Here is a 12,131-nt window from a genome sequence, read left to right as displayed (position 1 = left end):
TCACATCATTAATACAGATGCTGAAGCAGCTGCCAAAAGTAAAATGATGGATTATTTCCCAGTAAAACTAATGCCACCAGAACATTTGCATACATTATTCATTTGTTTATTTGTGCATTACATGTTTGGTCTTTCAAGAATGAGTGGATGCAATACAGTTTTAAAGATGTACAAATGTTTGCTCTGCTGTAGCTCTGTAGGGTGTCTAGAATAATTTCTAAAACAACAGTACTTTAAAAAGGGCCTCATCCAACACCGCTAAGTCTGTATTTGGTGAAAAGGCAAGAAGGCATTCTTTGTATACAATCATAAATACATTTAAGGTGGACATAAACTCAGAAAGAGAACATTTCCTATGTTATATGGAGCATCTAGAAATTTGCATTTTGTCTTGCATTCCTCCTGAAATATAGAAGTGCACTTTTCTGCAATGTGCTTAAGGACTCCCATACCTACAGCCTCCAAGCTAAATATCTGCAGTGTGAGATCTAAGGTAGTACCGCCTCTGACCTCTAGTCTCACAAGATGTAGAAGCAGATTTGGTGATGGCAATACTGTGCTGCTTACTGTCCATGCTGGAGGCTCTGACATGAGGAAGCAAAACAATGCCTTTACCAAGATGGCCAACTCTACAAAGAGACACAGTGCAAAGAAAGGCATGGTGAGTCAGTAATGTGGAAAAGATCAGCTGCAGGGAGACCACAGGCAATGCTGGTGATTAGCCTTTTCCTCTCTGCCTGCTTTATTTTGCCAACAGCTGCTGAAGGTCAGTTCATCTTTAGGCAGTACATTTAGTTGGAATCCTTTAAACACATTATTTTATCCAACCATGAAGATAATGCAAAGAGTGTGGAAATAGAAAGTACACAAGTGACCCAAAATTGTCACTTACCTGTAACTTCCTGTGAAGATGACTGAATGCTCCCTGCAGCCTCCAGTTTGACAGGGACAGGCGATCCTCCTTCCAATATCTTAACAAGCTCTTTCAGCTTACTGCACTCATCCTGTAGTTGCTGCACTTCCTCTTTATGACGTTGCTTCTCAGCTTTCTGAGCTGGATTGATGTTCAGATGAACCACCTTTACTTCGGATGGATCATACGAACCCTAAAAGACACAAAAAAAAAAAAAAAACAGAAAGGGGGTCATGAAAAAAACACTTCAGCTCCAGAGGATTTAACTCCCTTTATGACCAGGCAATTTTTTGCTTTTTACCACTGCGCTACTTTAACTGAGGTCATGCAAAGCTGTACCAACACAAAATTTACATAATCTTTTTTTCCCCACAAAGAGCTTTCTTTTTGGTGGTATTTAATCACTACTGGATTTTTTTTTTATCTTTAAATATATAAACAAGAAGATCGAAAATGTTGAAAAAAAAAAATAATTAATTTTCTGACATAAAAAAAAAAAAGTCTAATTTCGTCATAAATTGAGGCCAAAATGTATTCTGCTACATGTCTTAGTTTATATTGATTGGTTTGCGTGAAAGTTATAGTGTCTAAAAATGATGGTATACATATTGAAAATTGTTATTTTTTTTTTATACCAGTAATGGCAATGATCATCGACCTATAATTGGAACTGCGATAGTACGGCAGGCAATCTGACACTTTGTGGGAAATGACTGACACTAACATCACCAGTGACACTAATACAGTGATCAGTGCTAATAATATACGCCATCACTGTACTAATGATACTGGCTGGGAATGGGGTTAACATCTAGGGCAATCAAAGGGTTAACCGTTGTGCCTAACAATGTTTACTGTGTGCTGTTTTTACTAAGCAATGTGCCAACTTTTACTCCCTACATCACTGCTGTCTGTCTGTAGAGAGCCCTGTGTTTATTAACACAGGACTCTCTTCTGTCATTCGCTCAGCCAATTCTGGCCATTACCACTTAAGGACCAAGCCTATTTCTGACACGTTGTTTGAAAACAGTATTTTCTTTGCTAGAAAATTACCCCCAAACATTATAAATATATACTTTTTAGCAAAGACATTTTTTGGGGAACTGAATTTTTTTTTTTTTTTTAACAGAAGTAAATGTTTATTGATATAAAACAATAATGTACATTTGGATAGAACCAGAGATCACAAAAAAAAAAAAAAAAAGAGAAATATACATCATCCAGGGATATATTGTATAAACAGCATTTAGGTGTTCAGAGGTATTCAGTTGAAAGAGATATAAACATAGTATAGACGTAGTAAATATTCAGAAGAGCTCTCCTTTAAATATAGAACATACATCAACTCAGCCAAGGCAGAAATCTAATATACGGGATATAGTAGTGTCATACCAAATCAGAAACAGGAGAGGGGAAAAAAAAAAAAAAGGGGGGGGATTGAGGAGGAAGAAGGATGGGAGAAAAGGGGGGAAGAGGGGGGCAGAAGCATGGTAGAAAAGGGGGAGTGGGAGAAGGATGGGAGAAAAGGGGGAGAGGGGGGAGAAGGATGGGAGAAAAGGGGGCGAGGGGGGGAGGTGACAAATAAGTACATCATGGGACTACACTGTAAGAGGTCTATCCTCCACCTAAGTGAGCCAAATTTTGTGAAACTTCTTAGGGCAGTTGCGGCCCATATATGTCAGTTTATACATTGGTAAGGTGGTATTTACCATGGCTTTCCATGCAGAAATCATGGGAGGGTCAGGTGCCTTCCAGCTAGATAATATAGCTTTCCTCACGTAATATGTTGTATAAAACAATAAACAGTTTAGTGTGTGTATTAATAGGCAGGGTGTCTGTCATCCGCAGTAAGAACCAGGGGATCAAGCTTAAGAGATACCCCGCTAATCGTACTAATGTCAGCAACCACCGCCCTTCAAAAGTTCTGAAGCGACAGACATGTGAATGAAGATAATGGTAGAGAAATGAACATTCAATTCACGGGCAACAGCTCTGTTGGACATTCCTGCAGTCAGCATGCCAATTGCATGCTCCCTCAAAACTTGCGAGATCTGTGGCATTGTGCTGTGTGATAAAACTTTCAGTTGCAGGCATCAACGCAGTACAACCACTTCTTCAAACTGCGACGTACAGGTACGTTGGTTTGCGTGAAGTGGTTAATCATTTGCCGGGACCTACTGATTGGCTTATGATGTAGCGAATGTTGTGCGCCCCCTACCTGGAAATGCAAATCGCGTATATTTACGTTATCCTGCACAGCTGAGCTGCACTGTAGCAATAAAGCTACAAGAGGCAGTTGTCAGGTGGTTAAGAATAATGAACAAAACCAATGTTGTTCCTAATAGTAGAAAGATTCAAGATACATTCTATATTTTTAATCATATAGTAAAAATAATACTTGTCTGGTTGCCATATGCCATTGATAGATGAGGTCTGCAGCCTATTTTATGAACATACTAATCAGTCCAAGGGAGGTGTTTGCCTAGAGCGACCCTGATGCTCTTGTAGGCTTAAAAATGACAGCAGACTTGCTCTCCATAACAATTAGAAATTGGAAGCAAGGATTTGACTGGCTGCTAAAAGTAACCATGCTTTTTTTTTTCTTTTAACCCCTGATATGAGGCACCCAGCATTTGATAAAGGTGTTTTAAAGTACATGCAAACCCAATTGCTGAAATCTCATATACGCTTCAGCATGTTAATGTGGTTTTAAAATAAAATGTCCATGTTTTTTTTTATCTGTAGCTTTCTTTAAAAGTCTTACAGTTTATCAACACTCTCTCTGTCACCACTCGTCACCCTGTCGCACACAATCTCAAAAAATGATTTTAAGCAGCTATTCCGATGCTCACTTCACAGGCATGTTCCAGGTAGTTGCCATTAGAATGCCCTCTCTGAGTTATTATGTGCGAAAGTTGTTAAGTACATGCCTATCAAGAAGTTGCTGCAGGAGAGAAGCACCACCAATATGCAACACTGAAAAAGATTCAATACCTTACGATACACATATTGCTTTAGCAAACTAAATGCACTTCAGTTAGGGTTGACATATATGTTAGGTATGGAGATGGTAGATGGTATCACATGAACTGTTGCCTGCTGTTTGGCATCTGCTCGGGTACCAATGCTTTCATATGAGGATTGGTATTAACTGGAGGCTTTCACCAACTGCTTTTTCACATTTCCAGCAGCAAGGAGAAGAGTATACATTTTTAAACGTTGACCTATTGTTTTGTCTTGCATGGAGCAAAGTAAAGGTTTTTATTTAAGAGTCAACCCACACCCACTGGATGCTACTGGCTGCAGTACAGCAAAGTCTTGCCAATCCAGAAAGTCCAGAGTTCCTAAACATGTGATTTCAGCAATCACCTCCTTAGCACTGGCTGCAACCCTAGGTCTCTGTCTTAAATCTCAGGAGATGTCAGAGAGCTTGAAGGAAATTAATCCAGAAAGGAAAACCTTTCAGCACAGCTTGAGGGTAGTCTAAGATGGACAGCGATTCTAGCAATCCTCATATTGAAAAATATTGGATTAAATTGTATTATTTCTTGTCTATAGGCCTCGCCCTATTTTTATTTTCTTTTTTTACAAACCAAAAGCAGATTTTATCTGTTTTGTTTTTTAAAAAATGTACAATAGTTTGAGCTGTAGGGGAAAGAGCAGAGTGTTAGTAAAGCAGAGGACTCTTTATGAAAAAGGCAGAGAGAATATTCATGGGCAGTAAGCATTTCCTACATGTTGCTGACCCTGCCTTTGAAAATAAACTACACAGGAAAAAACAGACTAAATATATTATCTAGATTACCTGTTAAAAAAATATATATATTATCTGGTCTAAATAATACGATAGTGTGTCCTAAAAATGAGTCATATCACACCCAGAGAGCTGTAAATGTTCAAAGACACTAATAAAACTATAATAATCTTGCAATGCATAGCTCAGATTGTAAAACCAGATCTCCATGCACCTTCAAAATACAACACCCGGGAAACATAGCACCTATTAATCTCTCAATGTAAGTATGAAAACCAACAAAGTCTTCACAGGAGAAAATAATTGACAGCAGCTACTGATAAGACTTATCGAACCAGAAAGCAGAGAAGATACAACTGAGACTAAACCTTTGGGATATCAAAGGGTACAGGTAGATGGATGTGCATGATCTGACATTCCCCCACGTACTCCAGTCCAGTCCCCTGGTGGTTGGGTTTGTTCAAGCATGTTGGTACCCAAAACTAACTCTGCCAGAAGCAGAATAATTGCTGTGAAAAGGTAGGGCTGGCCCAAAGATATCATTTACGTCTGCATGCAGTAACAAGCACACTGATGGTTGAAAGACACGTTATTGCTCCCTGGGGTAGAATTAAGTGGCAGGAACTTTGCTCAGCTTTGCATTGTGTCTTCAAATCAGTAGAACCAAGATCTATGTAGCTGCTCTTAGAGGGCAGTTCTAGTCAAGCAAATACATACTGTATACAGTTGAATTATTAAAGTGTAACTAAAAAGTTTTTGTTTTTGGTCATTTCGGACAGAATAGATTGTGATTTGAATATGTGTCAGTTTTTATTGTTTTCTGTGCCCCTGTTAGGGATTTTAACTCTTGTTTACCATTATCGACACCAGAACAGTAATAAAGGGAAAATTTTGCTAATGGTAACACGTAAAGATTTTCTCACTTTGGAAGGATTTTTCCCACTCCCTTTTTTTGCCATGGAACTGGAAATTAAGGGAAATCTCCCCTATGGGACACAGATGGGGAAAAAAAAAAAGTTAACAGGGGTTATTACTCTCCATTACTTTATCCAAATTGAAAAAAAAGGTTTGCCATTAGTTACATTTGAAGTAATGAACACTGGTGATGAAACTCTCCTGTTATATATATATATATATACACACACACACACACACACACATATATGTAGCACGACCCCCTTGAGGGCTGCTGGTTAATGGAACATCTTCTGCACTCCCTGGACCCTGAAAAACATCCGACACGCTGGGCACTACAGGTTCAGCCATTTTCTGTGAAATTGTGTAAAGATACTCTCAACACTCAGATACCAGTGTAACTATTTACTGGAATAAAGCAAATGAAAACAGGCATACAAATAAGAGGCAGGACCTCTCCTTCTGATGCTGCGTCGCAGGGAAAACTCTCAGCATACACTGTACCAGGCCGCTCTCTCAGCGCCGCTCACTGTCCCTTCAGCTCTTACACAGGACCAGTCACCTTCCTGTAAACTCTGCCATCCCCTCCACTCAAGATGGGCTCTCTGCACTACTAGGCCGCACTCTCAGACCTCCGTCTCAATCAGTTTCTCTGCAGCTCTCCTTCTGTCATCCGCACTCCACGAGTCCCTGAAGCATTAGAGTGTCTCATAAAACATATCACCTTTTGTTTTCCACTGCCCTGCTGTGCGCCAAAGTTGACCATCTTCCTCACTGTATTTTATGGTCCTCTGAGGCAGGACTTTGCAGGACAAAATAAGCACACAGCTTTCTAAGAAATATCCACCTAAATGTATTTTATATGGTTGGAATTCATGATTTACCTGGGAAAAACTGTTTAAAGTGGAGCTTGGCACTGTAGGTTTTATTACTGGCCAACAGAGAAGATTTGTTTGAGGGCAGATAAACTTCAATTATGAATAAGAGAGATATGAAATCTTCAAAAGGTACAGTAAGCTGACGATTTGGGGGTTTTGTGTTAGAAAAAAACTGGGCACTGCTGGATTGGAAAACAAAGTTTTTACAGCAGGTGGGATAGAGGGTAAGCACATACAGTACATAGCACTGCAATAACTGACACTGAATACCTTGTTTCTGCACAAGGCCTGTTTGCACCGAATGGGACAAATGAATCCAGATGCAATGATGTGAATAAGAGGGTAACTTTATTTAAAAGTAATCATAACCAATAGAACACTGTAACCTGACCAGATGTCCCTTAAGATTTCTGTGGTTCTATTTCCAGTTGCTAGTCAATCTCCATCCCTGGAACAGAAGTTGTAACAAGCTCACAAGTGCATAAAGTGTTATTGCTCTAGTCCGGGAGATTCCAGAGTACATTGTCTGGTAAACTTTATCATTTTAACAACCTCACAGGACCCAAATACACAGTTGACACAGAGCATTTACACCTTCCACTTGTGGGGAGCTGGCGGTAAGATTTATGGCAAACAACTTACCAGGAGACTAGACTTCAGCCCTCCAAATTAGACTGTAAACAGCTGTAACAAGCTAAGCTGGGCTGGATACTTCAGCAATGACAAGACCTCAGACCTACGCTCTAATTTGAGCAGAATGGAGCCCGTTGCAATGTGGAGCAGGTGATTACAGGCTGGCTGAGATTTATATGTTCAGTCATAAACCAAAACAGCTACCACTAATAACAGAGAAAGTAAAGGTCGTCCTCCCAAACACTCACATGGTGTGCAGAGCATAAACACAAACAGCACTTTGCTCTTCTCACAAATGGCAACTTTTAGCAGTACTAAATGAAAAAGAAAGCATTTATTGGATTGCAAATTATTAATTCTTAGATAAGACGGATGCATTTGTTTTCTTTTTTTTTTTTTTTTAGTCTTTCTTTCCTTTATTTTCACCCAGTAACCTGGCCAGTAAGTTTGTTGTTTCCAAAACGAACATGGTTTCTTGCAGATGTATCAATTACAAACCATTCAGGGTGCTTACAACGATCAGTTTTGCTTATATAAAACCTTTATACCAAAAGAAAGAAAACTGTTTGCTGTAACTGCTTATAAAGTGTTAGTTGGAATTTGGCCATAATGGCGCTCATTCTCGATAAGTACACATTAATAAAATATAAATACTTTTTTTTTTTTTTTACAGTTAATATTTGTCTTCCATGACATCAGCTTTTAAAATGTGTGGCTGTGGAGGAGTAGTACAGATAGCAGCGTTTTTTTCCACCATCTACTATCATGTGACTGTTTGAAGCCACAATTACCAATATGCAATGTACTAGTTCCATGTTGCACACTAAGCAGAGAGTAGAAAAGTGTGTGCTGATATGGGTAGAGGTAAGTTACTGGCAAGTAAAGAGCTGGGAACTGCAATTTGTTCTCATGTAAGTACTTAAAGTCCTGTGTCAGGGACTAGAACTACTGTATATGTATTTCCATTACGTGTTTAGCCCACCAAGTTAGGGTTTTTCTCTGTAGTATGATAATCTTGTTACCGAAATACATTTCTGTAAAACATATCGGAGGTGGTAGAAAAAGACATCCTATAAAGGAGGATGTTAAATACTGGTAGGAAATTAGCAGTTCTAAAGCTCCATGAAAGTATAGTATATTATTTTTTATGATAACAAATTGCATACAAAAAAAAAAAAAAAATCTATATCCTTATTTTATCCCATGTCAAATCTTGTAAGTAAATTGATTCAAAAATTAACATGATTTTGCCCTTAACCGTAGGGTTTATGTTTCAGCAGATTTGGGATTAATAATGAGAAAAAGTGGCAGCCAGCAGGAACAGACTGCCCTGCATATCAAACTCATTTCCCAGATGAATTTGCACTGTAAGAAAAAAAAAAAAGCACAGATAAGACCAAATCCTAATGCATATTTATAAACTACACGGCATACAAAAATAAATCAATATTCTCCCACTAAACGTATACGGTTGGAATAACTATGAGTTTGCAACTTACAATTGGTTCACCTAACGTCTTGGCAGATCCCTGGAAGCCTCATGGTGCATACTAAAAATTCTAATTAGTTATGTGCTTGACAAGCGGAAGTCTGGAGTGCTACCTTCAACGGCTTAGAAGTTTCAAAGCCGCATGCACCATGTGAAAACTTCTAGATAAAAAAAAAAAAAATAGTTTGTAACAAAAATATAGTCATAGACATGATAACATTTTTAGGGAAGCGCCAATTAGGAATAATGAAAATCTTCTGCTACTACGATATTTTTTGGAATTCAAAAGACAACATTTTAGGTGGTGCACTAAAAAGCACCTGAAAACCATTATTACTAGATTACTCTTGGTCTCTTAAGAAATTACAACCTGATGTCCCTGCCACAGTAAGAAGCACGCATAAACAATCCGGAGCCACTTTGGTTAGAAGCCCATTTTTATGTTGTGGATGAAATGGGAGAAAATTGGAGTACCAGGAGGAAACCAAAAATACATTGGGAGCACACATTCTATGCAGATGGTATCCCTTGAATTCAGGTTAGAACCCAAGTAGCTACACTGCTGGTCTTTTAGCTACCATGTGGTCCCAACTCGTATGTTGTGAACAATATGAGAAAATTGAACTACAATTGATTTATTCAATAACCACTGTGCAATTCTAATCCTCTTAACCTCCACCTGTTAAAATAGTGCAAGCTCACTTTTCAGGGATTACATATTTGTGTTAGTTACTTATATTCTCTTCCTATGAAGACAGAAGTATCAGTAAGTAGGACAATCCTGTTTGTTACACTTACAAAATTGTCACATTTAAAGTTGTCAGATGACAAATTTGCTGACAGGATTACAAGAAGGGAATCTAAGAGAGATTTTTCTCTGATATTTTTACCCTTCTCTAGCATTTAGGGCAGTGTGTGTGTGTGCTAACAACCTGTGTATGCTATTGTTTATATGTAGTTTCTTCCTGTCAACACATTGTCAGACTAATGCCCAGTACACATGATCCGAAAATCGGACGACGTTCCGTCCGTTTTTTTTTGGTTGCTAGGAACTCTCAATTATATTTGCAAACGGGAGAGGTTACTTACGATACGAATTTTCTCGGACGATGATTCAAAAGCTTATGGTATGCGTAACCACGCTGTAGCATGTGAGGGGAAATTATGTCTACTGCTCATGCGCTGTCTACTGCTCACCATTTTTTTCGGACGAACAACATACTGATAATACGATTATCGTACAATGTGTTATAATACGATCGCCTCTCGTAAGCTGTGTACTAACGATCAGATTATCGTCCGATCTTTTCACAAGCGTTATTGTTCGCCCGATTTTCGGATCGTGTGTACAGGCCATAAAGCTCAGGCAAGAAACAGGTCAGTCTTTGTGGAGGCCTTATGGCCTGTACACACGATCCGAAAATCGGGCGAAAAATAACGCTTGTGAAAAGATCGGACGATAATCTGATCGTTAGTACACAGCTTACGAGAGGCGATCAGTTCGCCCGATATTATTCGGTCGTGCAAGCATAAAAATTTTGATCGTATTATAACACATCGTACGATAATCGTATTATCAGTATGTTGTTCGTCCGAAAAAAATGGTGAGCAGTAGACATAATTTCCCCTCACATGCTACAGCGTGGTTACGCATACCGGAAGCTTTTGAATCATCGTCCGAGAAAATTCTTATCGTAAGTAACCTCTCCCGTTTGCGAATATAATTGAGAGTTCCTAGCAACCCAAAAAAAACGGACGGAACGTCGTCCGATTTTCGGATCGTGTGTACTGGGCATTAGTCTGACATTGTTGACAGGAAGAAACTACATATAAACAATAGTATACACAGCTATCCTTAAGAGGAAAAATTGCACAAACTGCACAATCTTAACAACTTAAAAGTACATCTGTCATAAGAGAAGTAAGGAAGGGGGGGGGGCAGTTCTATTGCTGACCTCCTCGTCAATAGCTAGTTGCCTATTTATGGAATGGGTGAATCCATAGGCAGCCCTTTAATCCTAAGCTGGCCATAGATGAGAATGTCAAAAGAAAAATCTTGGGAAAAAAGGTTCTAAAAAAGTTCAAGTTCATTCATTTTTCTAATCATTAGTGGGTCAAACAGACAATCGTTTTTGACTGCAGTGACAAGAAAATTTGAAGCAGCAGGATGGAAATGTTTTGTCGAAGAAACAGTGTAAGTGGTTTTTGTTTGGTAAAGCCCATTCTTTCCTTCCTCCAAAATCCAATGTTAAACACAAACAACATCTTTTGAATGGCAAACAAATATTCTGAGAATTTGTGAATGAATTTTCCTAAGACTTTTCTTTTGAAATCCTATCCATCTATGGCCAGCTTGACAGAGGATTCTACCGTGGTTCTTGAGAAATCATAAAGAAAGGGTTAAAGTGTTACTAAACCCACAACAGTAAAATCAGTCTGTATATGCAGTAAAGCGTGCTTGTTATACTCACTGTAGAAGCTAAACCTCTTCATTGTGTAAAAAGGCTGTTTGATAATGTTTGCACAGACCCTCTCCTCCTTGCACTGTCTCCAAAACATGTCCTGATAAGACATAGTTCTCATGAGACCAGATGCAGTGAATGCAGAGTCCTGGGTTTAGTAACACTTTAAGGACCAGGGCACCACAGTCCACTGATGCTCATCTAGAAACATATTTATTATTTGTTGCATTTAATAAAAGTAGGCTACATTTTTCTGGTGTTTTTGATCATCCTAATTTTTCAGAGCTACATGAACGTGTATACAGAAAAAAAATACACATTCCTGTAGCTCTGATTAAGGGGACTCAAATCTCTAAAATGTATTGACTGCTTTTACTGGATGCAGCAACTGAATGCATCTTATATGTAATTTTTTATGTGATTTAGAACCACTTTAAGTATTTGTTAGCCATATGACCCACCTCCCTACGCTGTTATAATAAATAATCTAAAGCTGCTTAGTTGTACTCTTAAGCCTTGTACACAATATTCGTTTTTTTTCCCATTCAACCCATGCCAAGTTAGTATAGCAGTCTACCTTGCCGAGCTGTTGTGTTCTGAGCGGGCTCAACCAGAGCACTCTGATCAGCGCTCTCTGATATTGGCTAAGAGGAGTCGGTTGGATCAGGAGTCAGTTGGCTGCTGGTTTTTCAGCATGCTCGTATGGCAGAAGCTGGACAGACCGACATACACGCAATGTCGGCCGTTTTTTTTTTTTTTTTTAACTTGCCCAAGTGTCATTTCTTTAGTGTTGTCATATGAAAATATATAAAAAAAAATATTTACAAAAATGTGAGGGGTGTACTCACTTTTGTGAGATACTGTGTGTGTGTATATATATATATATATATATATATATATACATATACATACATACATATAAACACACATATACAGACACACATTTTATTTAGTTTTTTTTTATTGATACATATATTTTAAATGAAAAACATTTGCAAACACTCCAAGCCTGAGCATTGTATGACAGTAATTCCTCAGGTGTAGAGATGGTTTAGATACTTTTTGTATAGAGAAAAATCAGTCTTAG

The 12,131-nt window shown here is 38.5% G+C and overlaps 1 protein-coding gene across 1 annotated transcript in view; it reads right to left on the bottom strand.

Annotated features, from left to right (window-relative positions):
- The window catches only part of MAD1L1 (mitotic arrest deficient 1 like 1), a 1,208,181-nt gene that overhangs the window by 359,842 nt on the left and 836,208 nt on the right, over positions 1–12,131 (bottom strand). Inside the window, exon 16 of the mRNA XM_082260829.1 lies at positions 893–1,106. Within this exon, the coding sequence (XP_082116955.1) occupies positions 893–1,106 (214 nt within the window). The remainder of the gene's footprint in view (positions 1–892; positions 1,107–12,131) is intronic.

This window comes from Pelophylax lessonae, assembly GCF_965119305.1.
Source record: "Pelophylax lessonae genome assembly, chromosome: 6".
Taxonomy (NCBI): Eukaryota; Metazoa; Chordata; class Amphibia; order Anura; family Ranidae; genus Pelophylax; species Pelophylax lessonae.
Note: the sequence above shows the minus strand (reverse complement) of the source record. Positions and strands in the feature narration are given on the sequence as shown.